The 22,797-nt window shown below is 38.4% G+C and overlaps 2 protein-coding genes across 2 annotated transcripts in view; one reads left to right on the forward strand and one right to left on the reverse strand.

The window, feature by feature from the left end:
- Positions 1–22,797, reverse strand: part of LOC306981545 (uncharacterized protein) — a gene marked incomplete at its 5' end in the record, with an annotated part of 361,177 nt that overhangs the window by 215,747 nt on the left and 122,633 nt on the right. The window lies entirely within an intron of this gene.
- LOC306981475 (uncharacterized protein) overlaps positions 1–22,797 on the forward strand; it is a gene marked incomplete at its 5' end in the record, with an annotated part of 87,212 nt that overhangs the window by 48,772 nt on the left and 15,643 nt on the right. Inside the window, 2 exons of the mRNA XM_079581083.1 lie at positions 20,267–20,335; positions 20,616–20,912. Of these exons, the coding sequence (XP_079437209.1) occupies positions 20,267–20,335; positions 20,616–20,912 (366 nt within the window). The remainder of the gene's footprint in view (positions 1–20,266; positions 20,336–20,615; positions 20,913–22,797) is intronic.

Here is a 22,797-nt window from a genome sequence, read left to right on the forward strand (position 1 = left end):
CTCAATGTTAAACTATAGGCTCTTTAGAATGTTGTGATGTCACGTGAACGCTACCCATTAAACAATATATCTACAAAAATGCTAAATAAATGTCATAAAGATAAGAAAAGCGCTTCACAAATGAGTGCATTATTGTCTTTTTTGTTTATTTTTACCTTTTCAAATGTAAATAGAAAACTGCCCCAACTCATTAGCTTCACATTAAGCCCAAGATGAGCTCAGTACCTCAAACGGATCAGCAGCTATAACAGAAAATGTGTTCCATGTTCTCTCTCAGAGCTGTGGATCCTCATGCATTTGTCCTTATAGGCCTGTGAGACCACTCCATGGTGAAGTTACAGCTTTTAGGACCAGAATTCACCTTCACCTTTTTGGATTTGCTTCAAACTTGGCACAGTTGATGTTGATATACTTAATATTCTGTGAATACAATTTGAGCTGCATATCTTTTTTAATGTGTGAGTTTTAGGGGATTTCAAAAGAGGGTAGGGTTAAAATCAGGCCTTGATGCAACTAACAAGTTTCACTAACTTTAGAGACTACGGACGTTTGTGACAGACTTTTGGGAATTTTAGTACTTATTATATTAATATACATTATATATTATTTTATCGAAACATTGCATTGACAATATATAAGAATATGTTGCCAGTGTCATCACTAAGTATGATATATGACGGTTCAAACATATGAAACATTAACTTAAGAACAGTTTGGGACCTGTTCATCAGCCTAATGCGACTTTACTTAAACTACCCAGTGTTTACTGAAGCAACATGTATTGCTTTGTGGTTTATCATCTTTCTATGCATTTTCATTGCACCTGCTGTGTTACTACTGGCAGACGAGTCGACGTGTGGGTAATAACTTATTGAGGACTTTTTTTCATACAGTCATCACTTTTAGGTTCTTTGTTTATGTTTTCTCCCTCAACATCTTAGTTTTATTGTGAGAGTAAATGTTGGACCAAATTCACACATTAAAATGACCATTTGTGAACATTCACCTTTGGATTTTTTTCTAAAATTATTAAAAGTTTGTGTAACGCATTATCCACTCACAAAAACCTGACCTGCCCGGTGCGGTTATATTAGATTAGATTCAACTTTAATGCCCACCTCGTTTAAATTTGTCTTTGGTTCACCATTCAAGCTCATTTCTGGCCTGATTTCTAGAGCTTTGAATCCCCAAAACACAAGGGAACCTGTCTTGACTTTTCCAGAATTACACAGACTAACGTTTCAGGAATCATCCATTTCACTTCTTCATTTCAATGTCACTATATTGTAAAATGGCTGGTTATTCATTATTCTGAATAACAATAATAATAGTATTTTCTTCTTCTATTCTGGATAACTGAGTGTTCTTTTTGAATTCTGAGTCTATTGTGGTTAAGCTTCAGTTTAGACCAGGTTTATGTGGGTTTAGACTGGATTTGGATCACATCTGAACCCAGTCAAATTTTAAAAGGAACTGGTTTAGGCTCTGAATCGGTAAACACAGACTCAGACTGTGTTAACTCAAGCTCCAGTTAGACTGACTCAGGCAGGGTTGCCAGGTTCTTGGGCAGGTTTGACTTCTGAGACCTGGCAACCCTAGACTCAGGTCAGCTTTAGACTGGGTAAAGGGGAAGGGAATCTTACTTTATATAGTGTGTTTCATGACACAAGTCCCCCAAAGGGCTCCTCAAAAGGAATGGGGATTTTCATTCACGTCATACCAGCTGCAATACAGCCAGTTTCTCCTGGGGCAGACTGACAGAAGCGTGGCTGCTTACATCTAGACCACCAACTCACATTCACTTAAACATGATGTATAGATGGGCTTTGATTGGATTACCTTCTGAGCCACTATCGAGGAATTAAGTTGTTTGAGAGCTTCCAGTTAAAAACAAATCCTAAAGACTTAAACGTACACTGTTTACTTATAGGATATTGACTCTATATTATAGCAAAATAGTTTTGTTTTAACCTCGTATTGAGTCACAAGAACAGAAACAACTGTATTTGTATTTGATTCAAGAAAAATAAGTCTAAAGGGCTGCTGGGCACGCCCCAAAGGGGCAGGGCCACGTTGGTGACCTCTGCGTTAAACCATCGTGTATCTTATTTAGAGATGACACTGGCAACATATTCGGTATTGATTGTCAAAGATATTTTGAAAAGTAGAAATAAGTACTAAAATTCCCAAAAGTCTGTCACAAACGTCCGTAGTCTCTAAAGTTAGTGAAACTTGTTAGTTGCATCAAGGCCTGATTTTAACCCTACCCTCTTTTGAAATCCCCTAAAACTCATACATTAAAAAAGATATGCAGCTCAAATTGTATTCACAGAATATTTAGTATATCAATATCAACTGTGCCAAGTTTGAAGCAAATCCAAAAAGGTGAAGTTGAACTGTTGTCCTAAAAGCTGTAACTTCACCATGGAGTGGTCTCACAGGCCTATATGGACAAATGCATGAGGATCCACAGCTCTGAGAGAGAACATGGAACACATTTTCTGTTACAGCTGCTGATCCGTTTGAGGTACTGAGCTCATCTTGGGCTTAATGTGAAGCTAATGAGTTGGGGCAGTTTTCTATTTACATTTGAAAAGGTAAAGATAAACACAAAAGACAATAATGCACTCATTTGTGAAGCGCTTTTCTTATCTATATGACATTTATTTAGCATTTTTGTAGATATATTGTTTAATATATGGAAAAAGAAAAAGCTAAAGCCCAAAACTGTCATATTCCTTTGTTCCTCATCATGTCAGCTTTCTTTGTTCTAAATTTCATTCATCTGTGACTCTGTATGTGACCACAGCACTACTTTGGAGAGAATCACAAAGTTCCATCTGAAGCCTGTCCCGTTAAAGTGGTTTTTAGGGTCCCACAGCCGAACGGGGCCGAGTTGCAATGGGGGGTCCCCACTGGTAATGACCCAAGATATACTCTATTGAAAGATACTAGTTTGGAAAAGGTAGCAAAAATGTGCCTGAGGAGGGGGGTCTGGCTCCCGGTCTAATATATAAGATAAAGACTTTTGGTGCTAATACAGAACCCTGTGGAACTCCACAATTGACATTTAAACAACTAGATCTATATTCACCCATTCTTACCCATTGTAAGGCTATACCCCTGATACCGTAGCGTTCTCATTTTCTGAGTAGAATTGTGTGATCTATCGTATCAAATGCTTTGCTTAAATCCACAAATATTCCGATTGCATGAAGTTTTTGATCAAGAGCAGATGATATTTGTTCAACTGTATCTGTAAGTGCCATGGCTGTGGAGCGCTTAGCCCTAAAACCATACTGACACTCCGATAGTAAACTATATTTATTTATACATTTTTCCAGTCGATTATTGAAGAGTTTTTCAAGAATTTTGGAAAATTGCGGTAACATTGGAACAGGTCTGTAATTATTAAACGTATGTCTGTCTCCTGCTTTGTACAGTGGCATCACTTTAGCAGTTTTCATTTTATTAGGGAATGTACCTGTCTTGAATGATAGATTACAAATATATGTTAGTGGCTTTGATATACACTCAACTACCTTTTTCATAACTGTCATATCAATATCGTCGCAGTCTTTGGATCTCTTATTCACACATTTGTTTACTCTTGCTATAATTTCATTTTCTTCTACAATTGATACAAACATAGAACTCAAATTTCGTTCAGTCAGATGTTCCTTCCACCCATCTGGTGGAACTGAATCAGGTATTTTGCCTGCCAAGTCAGAACCCACGTTCACAAAATATTCATTTAGTTTCTCAACAACAACATTCATATTGTTGTTGTCTTTGTTGTCAACATGAAAACAATTTGGAAAGCTCCTTTGTGTTCTACCTTTGTTTATCACAGTGTTTAAGATTTTCCAAACTTCCTTAATGTTGTCTTTGTTCCTATGCAGCAGTTTACCATAGTATTCTTTTCTACTAGTCCTTAAAATGCTTGTTAACTTATTTTTGTATGTTTTATACTTAATTTCTGATTCCTTTGTTTTTAGTCTCATGAACTCTTTGTACAGTACATTCTTCTTTTTGCACGCATTCTGTAACCCTTTCGTCATCCATGGACATTCATTATACCTAGATTTTTTCCATTGCAATCGGACTGGACAATTCTTATCATACAATTTTTAAAAAATATCTAGAAATGTATTGTAGGCACTGTTTGTATCATTGTCAGTGAAAACACTCTCCCAGCTTTCCTCTTTTAAGTCATTTTTAAATGCGTCTAATGATGCTTCTGTTCTGACTCGACTGTACTCTCTCTTAGGTGCAGATCTTTGAGTCACTCTGTAATTTTGGTCAAATACAGAAAACACTGGAAGGTGGTCGCTGATATCACTCAGTAAAATTACACATGCTGAATGCTTCGACATATTATTTGTAAAAATATTGTCCAGAAGAGTTGCACAATGAGATGTTATTCGTGTTGGTCTCGTGATCTCTGGATACAAATGCATGCTGTAAATTGTATTGATACAGTCATTTATCATTTTGTTATTGTTTGTATTCAGCAAATCAATGTTGAAATCTCCACATATAAAGACTGTTTTGTTACTACTTGAAATGTACGTTTCCTCAAACCATTCTTTAAATTGTTCTATACCAGACCCCGGGGATCTATATACACAACTGACAAGTGCATGTTTCTGTTTTTCATCGTATATTTCAACTGTTATGCATTCGACCAAGTTGTTTACAGCAAGTGACATTTTATCTATAACTTGAAATTTGAGATTGTTGCTCACATATATACCCACACCTCCTCCACCTTTATTTGTCCTATCTAAATGAACAAACGCATAACCTTCGAGGTCAAAATTCACATTCTTGTTGGGATTAATCCATGTTTCGGTGATCGCAATAACACTAAAGGCTTGTGTAAACTGACTCAGGTAACATTTAATTTGTGAGAAGTTTGCGTATAGGCTTCTAGCATTGATATGGATCAGTGAACATTTCCCATCCTTATTTATACTGTCATATTGCTCCTCAGAATAATAACAGCAGTTATTATTGGTGTGATTGAAAAAATGATTGTCCGGATCAATGTTATTCTCCACATCATGCTCATTGTAATCTGTGTACTCAAATGCTTGTAATTCCATATTGTCATGCTGCTTAACCCAAAGTGGTAAATTGTTTTTCTTTTCTGGTGTGAGATTGTCAAGTCCTTCTAAATGTGACATGGTGTATATTCATGAGTCCAGGTGAGTCTTTACCTTCACACTTGGTCATAGCTATAGCAGTACTGATCCAGTTCCTCAGTTTTCCTCACGACGACCTCTTTAGCTTCTTCAGGTGGGCCATTAAGCTTGATGTAGATCTTGCAGTTCATGGACCATGTGTTTAGGATTGTCTTCATTTTCCTCAAGTAACGCGCTCTTTTTGCAATATCAGCGTTGCTCTTCGTCAGATGCTCATTAATATAAACATCCGTGCCTTTGAGCTTCCTTCCTTCCTTCAGTAGTGCCATCTTGTATTTTCTATTTGTAAAGCGTATTATGACTGCTTGCTTGTCGCTGTTGTTCCTTTTCGGGAGTGTGTGGCAGGCCTCGATGTTACTACAGTCAAAGTTGATCCCTTTCGACTGAAGGAAAACAGCCACCTGCTGCTCCGTGGAACGCGCATCCATCTCACCGCCCGGGTCCCCATCGCTGGTCGCCGCCACCGCTCCTGGGATTGATTTTAATCCCGGTGATGATCACGTCGTTTATTCGGCTATACTGTTCTAAATCGGCAATCCGGCATTCTAATTCAGATGTTTTCTTGTCCTTCTCATCATTCGCCGTGCGTAAAGTTCTCACTTCCGCAACCAGCGCCAGGATTTCTTTCTGCTGCGTCTTTACAGTGTCAGTTTGTTCAATGAGAAAGTCAAGCGTCTTCTTCATTTCGTCAACTTCCTCAATTGACGCCGGGCTCTTTCTCGTAGGAGGCATATTGTGCAGTTTACTTATAACAATGTCTCTTTAGCTGACTGCTAAATCAGCTGTTCGTGGCTAGTTAGCGCACCGGTATTTGACCTGCCTCGGCTCTGTCTTACTTACTGCGCTGAGTTGGGAATGATATTCCCAAGCAGATCAACGCAGCAAGCAGTTGTTTATTAAATCAAATGTCCAATTTCAAAGATCAATCGCAATTATTGCCAAATTAATCCAAAAAAGACATCACTTCCAGAGAGAGCTCGCGTCTGCTCGTGCACACTCGTCCCGTGTGTCATTGTTCATGTCCTTTCCCCAATACATGAGCATTATTATTCATTATAAGATCATCACAAACCCATATAGTCTTTATATTACACATACATGTTTAACTGCTATATAACATGATCTATATTTATTCATGAGAGGTGTTTACAGTAAACACAGATTTGATGTTGATGGTGTTTGTTAAAAGGAGTCAAGGTTCTTTTTGTGTTTGTTTTATGTCTGGACGTTTGTTACATTTTTGTTAATTTCTTGTTGCGTTTTTGTTTGTTTTTGTTTTTGTTTTTGTTTTTGTTGTATTTTAGTCACTTTTTTGCTACATTTGTGTTACTTTTTGATTGATTTTTTGTCACTTTTTTTTTATTTTTTATTTTTTTAATTCTTTATTCAATACATTTACAAAGGATGTAAACATATAAGGAAAAAACAACAGAGAAAAGAAAAAGAGAAAGAAAAAGAGAAAAATACTAAATATCCCGCACCCAATCCGTTTACACCTTGTGTATAAAGCATTTTTACAAAGCTATAGAGAAGACATATATACTAAGGGTCTCAAGTAAACAACAGACATAAAACACAAGAATAATAACGATATGTGCACATGTATATAGACATACACACACACATATATACATACACGTACAATCATACATAAACACATATATATACCCACTGCACGGGACTGTAGAAGAGCTGAGCAGCTCTCTCAGTGGCAGACTGAGACATCCTCAGTGCAGGACGGAGCGCTACCGCAAAGCCTTCATCCCCACTGCTGTCAGACTGTGCAATAAGACTGTGAAGTAACGCCGACTGTAACAAGTGAATTTCTCCTTTGTGAGATGAATAAAGGTTTATCTTATCTTATCTTATATATATATATATATATATATATATACATACATACATACATACACACATACATATACACACAGTCATAAATACATGTATAATGTACAGCAGTAAAACTTTCCACTAACAGTGCCACATTGTCTCCCAATTTTTTTTTTTTTTATTTTTTTTTTCCGTTTCTACCACACACAACAATATTTACAGATGATAATGTCAATATTAATATTAGTAAGTACAATTCCATTCACATAAAAGAAAAAAGGAATTCTACGTACATTCAATTAACACTCAAGATAAATTCATGTAATGGATCCCATGTTTCAAGATAATCGGATTCCTGATTGTATAATCTAAAAGCCGTTTTTTCCACTGATATTGTCTCCATAGCATGTGCGTACCAGTCGTAATGAGTCGGACAGTCATTGTCTATCCATTTTTTCAAAATTATTCTTTTGGTTATAATGCATAATGATAGAAATGCATTCTTTTTCGTTGATGAAGCATTACTAAATTGATGTAGGTCTCCAAGGATGCAAGTTTGTGGAGTCATTGGAATATCAATATGTAGATATGACATGGCTTCATTTGTTGTTTTTGTCCACAACTCCTTTATCCTTGGGCATCCCCACAAAAGATGAACCAAGGTTCCCTCAGCTGCCTGACATTTTATACATAAATTAGTATCGACAGCACCCATTTTAAACAATTGGGAAGGTGTATAGTACAGCCTGTTCAAGATTTTAAATTGACTCAGCTTATTTTTGCTGCATCTAAAAGGTCGCCTGGCATTCTTCCAGATGTCATTCCATGATAAATCGTCCTCCTGAATGTTTAGATCATTGGTCCATTTCCTAATACACATATCGTTTGCATTTTTAGTATGATGTTCATTTAAGATTCTATTTTTTTTTTTAACTGTTTTCTTGGTTTCATCTTGATTGAAAAGTGCATCTTCCAATTGATGGGTGCCATAAGTCATGTTTTCAAAAGATACACAATTGGTTACTGCAAATTTTAAAGATATGTAATTTAAGAAGTTATTTTTGGAGACATTATATTGATCAACTAGAGTAGTAAATGTTTTAAAGGAACTCTCATGAATAATATCTTGAAGCTGAGTAATGCCTATATCTTTCCAAGTAGCCCATTTTATAATCTTTTTATTGATTGTGAAATTAGAATTATACCAAAGAGGCTGATTCACAGATGTAGCTGATTTGATTCCAAGTATTTTTTGACATGACTTTAAAATATTACAGGTGGCTTCAATAGGGCTTTGTTTTAATTCATGTGGTAATTTTTTTATGTAATATAGGCTTTCCACTTCAATATCAAATTCCATTAGTAGGTTTTTTTCTATTTTGACCCAGTCTTTATCTGCAGATGGAACAACTGGCTTGCTTGTTCGCATCCAAAGGAGAGAAAGTAATGTTGGAAGTTTGGCAGCTGTAATCCTCCTTTGGATTGCAAGTTAGACAATCTTAGATAAGAACATCTAACAGCTTTCCCACGCCATATAAAATTTGAGATTATTGTATGCAATTTCTTAAACCATGTTTTATTAATTGTAACGGGCAACATTTTCAATATGTAGTTAACTGCTGGAAGTATACTCATTTTAATTATATTCACTCGACCCCAGAGCGATATCTGGAGATGTGACCAGCTCTCCAGTTTAGATTCTATCTTATTCCTTAGGTGTTTAAGATTTATATCTCTGCTTAGGTACAGATTTGATGTGATATGTAAACCTAAATATGTTATTGCTGTTTCTTTCCATTTAATACTGGAGTTTTGAATCAGCGATTTCCTACAATGTTTATTTAATGGTAATATTTCGCATTTTTCCCAATTAACTTTGTATCCTGATAAGCCCCCATATTGATTGATGGCCTCATTAATACATTCTAAAGAAGAGTCCACATGAGACAGGTATACAATTATATCATCACAATACAGTGATAATTTGTTGTACTGACGTCCAACTGTTATGCCATGAATGTTACTTTCACTTCTTATTTTTGCTGCTAATGGTTCAATGACCAGATTGAATAATAGCCCAGAGGCAGGACAACCCTGTTTTGTTCCTCTTCTTAAAGTAAATGTTTCTGAGATCAGGTTATTTGTCTTGACTGAAGCTATAGGCTTTGTGTAGAGCATTTTAATCCACTGTATAAAATTGATGCCAAATCCAAATTTGTGCAATGTACAGAACAAAAATGACCAATGTATACGGTCAAAAGCCTTCTCTGCATCAATGGTACAGACGGCCGCTGAGTAAGGAAGGCTTCTGGCACGGTGTATAACATTAAATAATTTCCTTATTATCAGATGAGTGCCGACCTTTCATAAAGCCAGCTTGGTCAGTGTGTATTATTTTTCCAATGACCGTTTGTAAGCGAGTTGCTACAATTTTTGCCAATATTTTATTGTCTATATTAGCAATGGATATAGGGCGATAGTTTCTGCAGTCCAATGGATCTTTGTCCTTTTTTTGTATTAAAGTGATGTGAGAAAAATTGAATGTTGGAGCGAAGCATTGATTATTGAAAGATGATTGATACATTTCTAATAATAGAGGTGAGAGATCATCACTAAATATTTGATAAAATTCAGCGTTATACCCATCCGGGCCAGGAGACTTGTTTTTTGCAAACATTGTTATTGCTTTTTGGATTTCCTCCACCTGAATAGGTTTCTCTAGAGCTTTTTTATCAGCCTCTGCTAATGTTGGAAGTTGAATTCCATCCAAATATGTCTGGATTTCCTTTATATCGTGATCGTTCTCTGGTTTATATACGTTTTCATAAAAATCTCAATACTTTATTTATTTCTCTTGAGTCTGCAGAAATATTACCATTTGGCAATTTAATATTGGATATATCATTTCTGGTCATCTGCTCCTTTAACCTCAATGCAAGGAGCCTTCCAGCTTGTTCACCATGCTCATGAAATTTCAGTTTGGATCTATTTAATTTATATTCCACCTTTTGTCTTATTATATTATCATACTCCAATCTTTTCTTACAAAGCTTGATCCATGTATCCTGACAATACTTTTGGGACAAGGAATTCTGTAATTGTTTTATTTCAGTCATTAATCTATTTTCTTCAGCACGTTGTTTTTTGTTCTTTAAGCTTGCCATCCTGATAAGTTCTCCCCTTACACAACATTTAAGTGCTTCCCATATTGTAGACATGTCGGATACCGAATCCTTGTTATTTCCTATGAAGTCTGAAATAAATTCTTTCAATTGTAATTTACATTCGTCACTTTCCAATAAAGATGCATTTATTTTCCATTGCCTAGGTTGATTAGTATCTGGCATTAGACTTACATCAATTTGAATTGGACCATGATCAGAGATAATTATTGGATGAATTTTTGCATGCGTATTTTCTACAATTGCTTTAGGAACTAAAAACATATCAATTCGCGAAAAGGAATGATGCCTGTTAGAATAGAAAGTGAAATCTCTCTCCTCTGGATGCAACGTTCTCCAGATATCTACCAGGTTAAGAGTCTGCATTGCTTTTAGGAGAGAAAAAACAGATTTCTTGGGTCTAATAATTTTGCCTGTTTTATCAATATTTGGATTTATTGTCAAATTTAGATCTCCACCCAGGATAATGACAGAGTCAAAATAATTAGCCAGTTTGAGCTCGATTTCACCGAAAAAGAATGGCTTATCATCATTGGGTGCATATATATTGACCAATGTGATATTGTTATTATCCAGCAAGCAGTCAATAAACATATATCTGCCATCTGGATCCAAAAAGACGCTGTTTATGTTGAATTTAATGTTTTTATTGAATAAAATTGCAACACCGGCTCTTTTTGAGGACAACCCAACACCAATTATTTCTCCTACCCACCCCTTTTTAAGATATTTTAAGTGTTCAGTCTTTAAATGTGTCTCCTGTATGAAAGCGATATCAGTAGAAAGATTTTTTAAATACTTCAAAATTCTCCTTTGTTTCGCCATTTCATTAGCACCATTTACATTCCATGATATAATTCTTAGACCCTTTCTATTCATTACAATATTTTATGGCATTTCTGATTGCTATGTACATCATGTATAAAGGACAAACAATAATAACATATAGCATATATGTCTTCTCCTTGCATGCTTCACAAATGTCTACCCTCCCTCCCTCCCACTTCCTTTCCCCCTTCCCATTACCATTTCCCAAAACAAAAAATAATAGCAAAACAAACATCCTAGAAAAGTTAAAACTGTAAAAGAAGAAACAGAAGGAAAACAAAAAAGAAAAAGAAGAAAACAAAAAAAGAGGAAATAACACAACTAAAATAAACAGAAGATTAAGAATAATAAAGAAAGTAGAATGTAGCCTATATACGTTCAAGAGAGGGTGGACCAAAACCAGCCATATACCATCTACAATAATAAACACAATAGAAGGAAAACAAACGTAATAATAATAATAATAACAACAATAATAGTAAAAAAACAAAACAAAAGATAGATTATGGATCCAAATATTAGGGGTGATTAGGGTGATTTCAGTTAAAATAAAATAAGCTCATTACCTGCACCAATCATCGACGAGTATACGACGTCATTAGCATGCGCCTTTGTTTATCAAAAGTCATGCGTTTATAGTGTGCTGATTGGAACTTGCGCTGACTCCTCCGCTCAACCAATAAGTCACTGCATCATCTCTATATAGAGCACCATCAATGTACAGTTTGTCCAGAGATAATCGCGCTTTTTTGCCTCCTTGCCGTGCATCCTTCATGATCGGGTACAGGAGTTTGCGCCTCTTCACCATCTCCGGGGGGAATTGATCACCGATGAAGAACTTCGTTCCCTTGAGCTCCCTGCTTTTCTCCATAATACTGGATTTACACTTCGAGTCCGCGAGTTGTGCTACAATGGGTCGAGATCGTTGTTGGCCCTTCTTCTGGCTGTTGCCAATTTGGTGGGCTCGATTGAAGCGAATGGATTTCACCTCTTGCTCTCCCATTTTAAGGTGATTCTTCATGAATGATTTGACCAGCTGCTCCGTCGTGTGGTAAGTTTCTTTACTCTCCTCGGGAACGCCGTGAATTATAATATTGTCTCGCATACTCCTGCATTGTAAGTCCAGTATCTCTTCCATAGTTTTCGCGTTGGAAGTGCGAAGCTCAGATGAATGTAGCTTGAGGCTATTAACCTCTGCTCTAAGTGAGGCGTTCTCTTGCTGGAGTATTTCCACCAATGAAGTATGGTATTCCAAGGATTGCTTAACCTCAGTAAAATCCTCTGATAGCTGTTTCAGCAGTTGAAGATTATGCAGCTCGGATTGAATTTGTGTGATCGAGTCTCTAATTTCCCTGATGTCTTTTGTTTGGTCCTCGTACTCACTCGAGCTGAGTTGCGGTCTTCCGCGTTTACTCTTACGTTTGGTCGCCATTTGTCGTAATATGTGTCTATGAAAGACTCCAAATCACTTAGCGGTTCTTCGCGTGTTGATTCCAGCTTGTAATGTTGTTTCAATTACGGATGTTTAAATGGCTTTTGGGGAGGTTGGTCCAGCGTGTTGCTCACAGCCATCTGCTGTCAGCCATTGCACACTTCCTTCTTCTTTCTTTTGTTTTTTATCACTTTTTGATTGATTTTTTTGTCACTTTTTTGTGATTTTTTTGTCACTTTTTTGTGATTTTTTTGTCACTTTTTTGTTACAGTTTTGTCACTTTTTTGTTACAGTTTTGTCACTTTTTGTTTCATTTTTGTCAATTTTTTGCTGCATTTTTGTCACTTTTTTGCTGCATTTTTGTCACTTTTTTGCTGCATTTTTGTCACTTTTTTGCTGCATTTTTGTCACTTTTTTGTTGTATTTTTGTAGCCTGGCTAACACCAGACTAAAATCACAAGTGATATTTAGTCTGGGGACCACCAATTCATTTTCTCGTAGGAGAGGTGTGGTTTACGATCGTCCATACTCGTTTATTGGGCGATACGAAAAAAAAAAAAAAAAAGTCTCTTGCGTCTGCACGTAGCCCCAGCCAATCATATCATCGTATGAGATGACGTATGACGTACCCGCTGTAAACTTTTGAATATAAACTATTTAGAACAAGGTCTAAAGCTTGATCAAAAAATACCATCGTGTCTGCTGCTGTCATGTTGGATCCGTAAATAAACTTTTTTTTTTATTATCCGTAAATAAACTACAAGCTTCCATATCTCGAATAGCGCGTCATCGTCTTGCCGTCCCTCCTCGCTCTGTGATTGGTTCCCAAATCCACCGGAGATGTGGCCATGGTCCCCAGGCTGTTGTGCAGTTCGATATAATTCGAGCGCACACAGCAGCCTGGAGTTAGCCAGGTTAGTATTTTTGTCACTTTTTTATTGAATTTTTGTCACTTTTTTGTTGTATTTTAGTCACTTTTTTGTTGCATTTTTGTCACTTTTTTGTTGAATTTTTGTCACTTTTTTGCTGCATTTTTGTCACTTTTTTGTTACATTATTGTCACTTTTTTGTTGTATTTTTGTCACTTTTTTATTGAATTTTTGTAACTTTTTTGTTGAATTTTTGTCACTTTTTTGCTGTTTTTTATCACTTTTTGGTTGATTTTTTTGTCACTTTTTTGTTACAGTTTTGTCACTTTTTTGTTACAGTTTTGTCACTTTTTGTTTCATTTTTGTCAATTTTTTGCTGCATTTTTGTCACTTTTTTGCTGCATTTTTGTCACTTTTTTGTTACATTTTTGTCACTTTTTTGTTGTATTTTTGTCACTTTTTTATTGAATTTTTGTCACTTTTTTATTGAATTTTTGTCACTTTTTTGTTGTATTTTAGTCACTTTTTTGTTGCATTTTTGTCACTTTTTTGTAGAATTTTTGTCACTTTTTTGGTTGATTTTTTGTCACTTTTTTGCTACATTGGTGTCATTTTTTGTGCCACTTTTTGGTTGATTTTTTGTCAAATTTTTGGTTGATTTTTTGTCACTTTTTTGGTTACATTTGTGTTACTTTTTGATTGATTTTTTGTCACTTTTTTGTTGTTTTTGGTTACATTTTTGTCACTTTTGTTACATTTTTGTTGCATTTTTGTCACTTTTTTGGTTACATTTGTGTCACTTTTTTGTTGTATTTTAGTCACTTTTTTGCTACATTTTTGTTACTTTTTGATTGATTTTTTGTCACTTTTTTGTTTTGTTTTTTTTAAATCAATTTTTGGTTGATTTTTTGTCACTTTTTTGTGATTTTTTTGTCACTTTTTTGTCGTTTTTTTAATCACTCTTTGGATGATTTTTTGTCAAATTTTTGGTAGATTTTTGTCACTTTTTGTCAAATTTTTGTCACTTTTTTGTTGCATTTTTGTCACTTGTTACATTTTTGTCACTTTTTTGTTACATTTTTGTCACTTTTTGATTGATTTTTTGTCACTTTTTTGTGATTTTTTGTCACTTTTTGTCACTTTTTCGTTGTTTTTTTGTCACTTTTTTGTTGCATTTTTGTCAATTTTTGCTACATTTGTGTTAATTTTTGATTGTTTTAATCACTTTTTTGCATTTTTTTCACTTTTTGTTACATTTTTGTCACTTTTAGTAAAATTTTTGTCACTTTTTTGTTGCATTTTTGTCACTTTTTTTGCCACTTTTATTTTTTTTTCAAATTTTTTGTTGATTTTTTGTCAGTTTTTGTCACTTTTTTGTCACTTTTTTGGTAACATTTTTGTCACTTTTGTTAAATTTTTGTCACTTTTTTTTACATTTTTGTCACTCTTTTGTTGCATTTTTGTCACTTTTTTTTTACATTTTTGTCACTTTTTTGTTACATTTTTGTCACTTTTTTGTTACATTTTTGTCACTTTTTGATTGATTTTTTGTCACTTTTTTTTTTGATTTTTTTGTCACTTTTTGTCACTTTTTTGTTATATTTTAGTCACTTTTTTGCTACTTGGTGTCACTCTTTGGTTGATTTTTTGTCACTTTTTTGTTGTTTTTTGTCACTTTTTGGTTGATTTTTTGTCAAATTTTTGTTACATTTTTGTCACTTTCCGTAAAATTTTTGTCACTTTTTTGTTGCATTTTTGTCACTTTCCGTAAAATTTTTGTCACTTTTTTGTTGCATTTTTGTCACTTTTTTTTACATTTCTGTTACTTTTTTGTTGCATTGTGTCACTTCATGGTTGAATTTCTTTCACTTTTGTGTTGAATTTTTGTCACTTTTTTTGTGATATTTTTGTTGCGTTTTTGTCACTTTTTTGTTGCATTTTTGTCACTTTTTGACAAATTTTTGGTTGATTTTTTGTCACTTTTTGTCAAAAAAATTTCAGTTTTTGTTAGATTTGTGCCACTTTTTGGTTGATTTTTTGTCAAATTTTTTGATTGATTTTTTGTCACTTTTTGTCAAATTTTTGTCACATTTTTGTTGCATTTTTGTCACTTTTTGATTGATTTTTTGTCACTTTTTTTTGTGATTTTTTTGTCACTTTTTGTCACTTTTTTGTTATATTTTAGTCACTTTTTTGCTACTTGGTGTCACTCTTTGGTTGATTTTTTGTCACTTTTTTGTTGTTTTTTGTCACTTTTTGGTTGATTTTTTGTCAAATTTTTGTTACATTTTTGTCACTTTCCGTAAAATTTTTGTCACTTTTTTGTTGCATTTTTGTCACTTTCCGTAAAATTTTTGTCACTTTTTTGTTGCATTTTTGTCACTTTTTTTTTACATTTCTGTTACTTTTTTGTTGCATTGTGTCACTTCATGGTTGAATTTCTTTCACTTTTGTGTTGAATTTTTGTCACTTTTTTTGTGATATTTTTGTTGCGTTTTTGTCACTTTTTTGTTGCATTTTTGTCACTTTTTGACAAATTTTTGGTTGATTTTTTGTCGCTTTTTGTCAAAAAAATTTCAGTTTTTGTTAGATTTGTGCCACTTTTTGGTTGATTTTTTGTCAAATTTTTGATTGATTTTTTGTCACTTTTTGTCAAATTTTTGTCACATTTTTGTTGCATTTTTGTCACTTTTTGATTTATTATTTCTCATTTTTTTGTGATTTTTTGTGATTTTTTGTCAGTTTTTCTTCTTTTTTTTTGTCACTTTTTTGTTGCATTTTTGTCAATTTTTGCCACATTTGTGTTTTTGATTGTTTTTTGTAATCACTTTTTTACATTTTTGTCACATTTTTGTCACTTTTTGTAAAAATTTTGTCACTTTTTTGATGCATTTTTGTCACTTTTTTTGCCACTTTGAATTTTTTTCTTCAAATTTTTGGTAGATTTTTTTGTCACTTTTTTGTGATTTTTTTTGGCACTTTTTTTGTTATATTTTAGTCACTTTTTTGCTACATTGGTGTCACTCTTTGGTTTATTTTTTGTCACTTTTTGTCCAATTTTTGTCACTTTTTTGGTTACATTTTTGTCACTTTTGATACATTTTTGTCACTTTTTTGTTGCATTTTAGTCACTTTTTTGGTTAAATTTGTGTCACTTTTTTGTTGTATTTTAGTCACTTTTTTGCTACATTTGTGTTACTTTTTGATTGAATTTTTGTCACTTTTTTGTTACATTTTTGTCACTTTTGTTTCATTTTTGACACGTTTTTGTTGCATTTTTGTCAATTTTGTTGCATTTTTGTCACTTTTTGTCTGGGGTGGCAACACACTTTACGATGTTGAATGTTTATAGCGGGGGTCGGACTCTCTAACTGTCCGCACACGTTAGCATCGAACTCCTTTTTATTTCTACGGCAAACGCAGCCAGACAGAACTTCTGCTTCTTTCAAACGAGTAAAGTCGGCCATTTTAAAACATTTCTGCGTCATGTGACCAACAGCAGCCATTTTACACGACTCAACTGTTTCAGGAGCCGCACCTGAGAGCGAGAAATCAACAGGTAAATACAGCACACGCTAAACACTGTGCCACCGACACACTAACCACTGTGCCACCGACACACTAACCACTGTGCCACCGACACACTAACCACTGTGCCACCAACACACTAACCACTGTGCCACCGACACACTAACCACTGTGCCACCAACACACTAACCACTGTGCCACCGACACACTAACCACTGTGCCACTGACACACTAACCACTCTGCCACTGACACACTAACCATTGTGCCACTGACACACTAACCACTCTGCCACTGACACACTAACCACTGTGCCACTGACACACTAACCACTGTGCCACTGACACACTAACCACTCTGCCACCGACACACTAACCACTGTGCCACCAACACACTAACCACTGTGCCACCGACACACTAACCACTCTGCCACCGACACACTAACCACTCTGCCACTGACACACTAACCACTCTGCCACTGACACACAAACCACTCTGCCACCGACACACTAACCACTGTGCCACTGACACACTAACCACTGTGCCACCGACACACTAACCACTGTGCCACTGACACACTAACCACTCTGCCACTGACACACTAACCACTGTGCCACCGACACACTAACCACTGTGCCACTGACACACTAACCACTCTGCCACCGACACACTAACCACTGTGCCACTGACACACTAACCACTCTGCCACCGACACACTAACCACTCTGCCACTGACACACTAACCACTCTGCCACTGACACACAAACCACTCTGCCACCGACACACTAACCACTGTGCCACTGACACACTAACCACTCTGCCACCGACACACTAACCACTCTGCCACAGACACACTAACCACTCTGCCACTGACACACTAACCACTCTGCCACCGACACACTAACCACTGTGCCACTGACACACTAACCACTCTGCCACCAACACACTAACCACTCTGCCACAGACACACTAACCACTGTGCCACTGACACACTAACCACTCTGCCACTGACACACTAACCACTCTGCCACTGACACACTAACCACTCTGCCACCGACACACACTAACCACTCTGCCACCGACACACACTAACCACTCTGCCACTGACACACTAACCACTGTGCCACCGACACACTAACCACTCTGCCACTGACACACACTAACCACTGTGCCACTGACACACACTAACCACTCTGCCACCGACACACTAACCACTCTGCCACTGACACACTAACCACTGTGCCACCGACACACTAACCACTCTGCCACTGACACACTAACCACTGTGCCACCGACACACTAACCACTCTGCCACCGACACACTAACCACTCTGCCACAGACACACTAACCACTCTGCCACTGACACACTAACCACTCTGCCACAGACACACTAACCACTCTGCCACTGACACACTAACCACTCTGCCACCGACACACACTAACCACTGTGCCACTGACACACTAACCACTCTGCCACCGACACACACTAACCACTGTGCCACTGACACACTAACCACTCTGCCACAGACACACTAACCACTCTGCCACTGACACACTAACCACTCTGCCACCGACACACACTAACCACTCTGCCACTGACACACTAACCACTCTGCCACTGACACACTAACCACTCTGCCACTGACACACTAACCACTCTGCCACAGACACACTAACCACTCTGCCACTGACACACACTAACCACTCTGCCACTGACACACACTAACCACTCTGCCACTGACACACACTAACCACTCTGCCACTGACACACTAACCACTCTGCCACTGACACACTAACCACTCTGCCACCGACACACTAACCACTCTGCCACAGACACACTAACCACTCTGCCACTGCCTGTTGTTTCAGAGTCGTTTCTGAGGTTGGTCGGTGGGAACAGTCGGTGTCAGGGGCGGCTGCAGGTGCAGAGGGCGGGGCTGCAGGTGCAGAGGGCGGGGCAGGACTGGACTGATGTGTATCCATGGTTCATCACTCTGTGGTTTGGAAACAGACTGTGTTTGGAGCTGGACTGTGGTTCTGCTCTGAGTCTGGAGCTGAAAATAGTTTCAAAAAGAGGAACAGTTTGTCTCGATCCTTACCGCTGTCTCGACTCTTCACTGATCAGCTGTTTTCACTCTTACACTGATGGCTTTTACACTCGTCGCTCTAACAGGCGTGTGGAGCTGAGCTGTTCAGGTGAGTCTGAAACACTACAATCATAAATAATCCTACTCATAGTTTTCAGCGACGTCACTTAAAGGGCAGTAACCATGGCGACCAGCGCTGGAAGAAAAACTCAGTTTCAATGAAAGGACTCACACACAGGAGCAAAGACTTAACTGAAATATTAGTAAGACTTAAAGCACTTCACGGTGAGGTCACTGTGAGGTCACGGTGAGGTCACGATGAGGTCACTGTGAGGTCACTGTGAAGTCATGGTGAGGTCACGATGAGGTCACTGTGAGGTCACTGTGAGGTCACGGTGAGGTCACGATGAGGTCACTGTGAGGTCACGATGAGGTCGCTGTGAGGTCACGATGAGGTCACTGTGAGGTCACTGTGAGGTCACGGTGAGGTCACTGTGAGGTCACGGTGAGGTCACGGTGAGGTCACTGAGGTCAAAAATGACCTCGATATCGTCGCTATAGCAACAGTGTGGACGGAGACTCTTTGAATCAGTTAAAATGTCAAAGTAAAGAGTTTTCCAATAGTTTTTAGTTAAAGGTAAAGTAATAGTTTATTTTCCACTGACGGCGACGCTCAGACCCACATCTGTGACCTCATGTGTGACCTCATGTGTGTGACCTCAGACTGTGACCTCATGTGTGTGACCTCATGTGTGTGACCTCATGTGTGTGACCTCATGTGTGTGACCTCATGTGTGTGACCTCAGACTGTGACCTCATGTGTGTGACCTCATGTGTGTGACCTCATGTGTGTGACCTCATGTGTGTGACCTCATGTGTGTGACCTCATGTGTGTGACCTCTGACCTCATGTGTGTGACCTCATGTGTGTGACCTCATGTGTGTGACCTCATGTGTGTGACCTCATGTGTGTGACCTCAGACTGTGACCTCATGTGTGTGACCTCATGTGTGTGACCTCAGACTGTGACCTCATGTGTGTGACCTCATGTGTGTGACCTCATGTGTGTGACCTCATGTGTGTGACCTCATGTGTGTGACCTCATGTGTGTGACCTCAGACTGTGACCTCATGTGTGTGACCTCATGTGTGTGACCTCAGACTGTGACCTCATGTGTGTGACCTCATGTGTGTGACCTCAGACTGTGACCTCATGTGTGTGACCTCATGTGTGTGACCTCTGACCTCATGTGTGTGACCTCAGACTGTGACCTCATGTGTGTGACCTCATGTGTGTTCCCTCAGACTCGGTGCGGCTGGTCGGGGGGCGGAGCCTGTGTTCAGGATCTCTGCAGATCCAGGACCCGTCCTTGGGCCAGTCCTGGGCCGGGGTCTGTGAGGGGGCCTTGGACCGTCGCGGGGCAGAGGTGCTGTGCAGGGAGCTGGGCTGTGGGGCTCCTCTCCTCCAGGGGGCGCTCTCTCCTCTGGGGCAGACGTTCCACTGTGAGGGCCCTGAGTCTAAGCTGATGGACTGTAACCGGACCAGGACCGGCCCAGAGACCTGTCCCACTCTCAACCTCACCTGCAAAGGTAAAGGGGCGGGGCCAGGGGCGGGGCCTGTAGAGGGGCGGGGCTCACCTGTGTTTGTGTGCAGAGCCGCTGAGGCTGGAGGGAGGAGCCAGTCGCTGTGAGGGGACGGTGGAGGCGGAGCTCAGAGGAGAGTGGAGACCAGTGATGACCTTTGACCCCTGGGACCTGGAGTCTGCGGCCGCCGTGTGTCGAGACCTGGACTGTGGCTCTGCTGTTTCTACAGATGAGAGAGGAGGAGGGTCTGACAGTAAAGTGTGGAGGGTCAACACTGACTGTGTGAAGGAGAAGAAGAACTCTGTTGTGAGAGAATGTCTCTACGGTGATGACTCAGATTCTTCTCGCCTCTTCGTGGTTTGTTCAGGTTGGTTTAAATCCTGAGTTTCTTCTTCTCACAATCTCTGCTCAGAGTCGGTTCATTGAATGTGGTGCTGCCCCCTAGAGGAGGACACAGATAATCCTCTGCTCCCATTGGCTAAGGCGGGGAGTACTCAGTTACATTTAGTACCTTTATTAAACTGTTTCCATTAACTGTACGTCAATGATCACACAGTACTTTTACTTCTACAGTAGTTTATTTTGAAGTAACAGTACACATAAAAAAATTCACATTATGTTTTGTTTTGTCTCATTAACATGAAACTGAAACATAAATCAGACTTTACTCCAACAGCTACTCGAGTATTTCACCAAGTACTTAATACCCTTCCTGGAGTATCTGTTTGGGTTAGTACTTTTACTTTGTACTTTGAGTGAACTCATTTTGAAGCATCAGATTAAAGGTTTGAAATGAAGCCATTTGGATGATTTTATTTCATTTCATTAAAGGGGGGGTATTATGCAAAATGGACTTTTTCAAGCTTTACATCATGTTATTAAGTCATTCCCTCATTAAAAACATGCCTGAAGTGTTGCCTTGGCACATTCACGTATTTTCGAGTCATCTGTAAAAACTCTGATGGCGGCCATTTTAGGGATAAAACGCCTGATTCCTTCAGGAAACGCCCTCGACCTCCAGGATACGCCTCCGACCTTTCGTCACCAGCCGAGTAACCAACCACTGCTCCTCAGCAGAACCCCCTCCCCGCAGTGTCCAGCCCTAAGATGTAAACAGAGTCATCATGGAGGATTAGCTTCATGTGTTGTGAACCGGAGTTACAGCAGACTTTTACAAAGACACACATCAGTGTTTCTGTTACCGAAACACCCAGGATTAAAACCGGTGACAAGAACACTTATTTCAGTGTCTGGTTCTGCGCTGGGCCTTGATGATGCACAGAGCCTCCGGAGAAAGCTAACGCTAAGCTAAACCTCGAGTCATCACGTGAAAACGAGAAATATGCACAAATAAAGTCAATAAAACCACCACACACATAAAGAACCGTTTAACAATGATCACACACGGAGCCTGGCCTGTTGATTTGGAAGTTTATTGCTCACATTTCATCTACAATGTGTCATAGCCGAGTGGTTTTCTCCCGGAGCTAACAAGCTAGCCGCGACAAGCTAACGGGAAAATTCACTGAATACAAGCAGCATATTATGCATTGAAAACGTCACTAAAACAGGCAACTGCTTGAAGCAGCCTTTATGACGATCACACACGGAGCCTGGCTTGTTGATTTCGTAGTTTATTGCTCACATTTCATCTACAGTGAGTCGTAGCCGAGTGGTTTCTCCCGGAGCTAAGGCGCTATTAGCCGCGACAAGCTAACAACCTTCACCTTCACAACATTCATTGAAAACAGGCAGCATATTATGCACAAATAACGTCAATAAAGCAGCAACTACTTGAAGCAGCCTTTACGATGATCACACAATGAGCCTGGCTTTACACATGTGTGGTTTATTGCAGACTTTTCATCAACAATGAGCTGTAGTCGATTATAACAAGCTAACGGGTAACCTCGAAAAACCATTGTCCACCTGCACAGATAATGTCCGTCTTTTGAATGGTATGGGCTCCTGCAGATCCTGGTGTCGTCGATGGGGGTATAATTAGAGATCCATAGGGCATGGCAGATGCAAAGAGAAGCCTCCAAACAGCAGTTATTTTTCAGGCAAGAGCCCCTTCCAAGCGTCCGGTGTGGAAGGTTCGTCTCCAAATAATATCCTGTGTGGCCATTGTTCTCAAAGTGATAAACAGTAGCTCCTTTCCAACAATAAAAATTAAAATGCACCGATCGTAGTTTCAATACTGTTGAGACAAGCGCAGTGTTGTTGTGATGCCACAGACAGCGTGTGGAGGG

This window comes from Gobius niger, assembly GCF_951799975.1.
Source record: "Gobius niger genome assembly, chromosome: 22".
Lineage (NCBI taxonomy): Eukaryota > Metazoa > Chordata > Actinopteri > Gobiiformes > Gobiidae > Gobius > Gobius niger.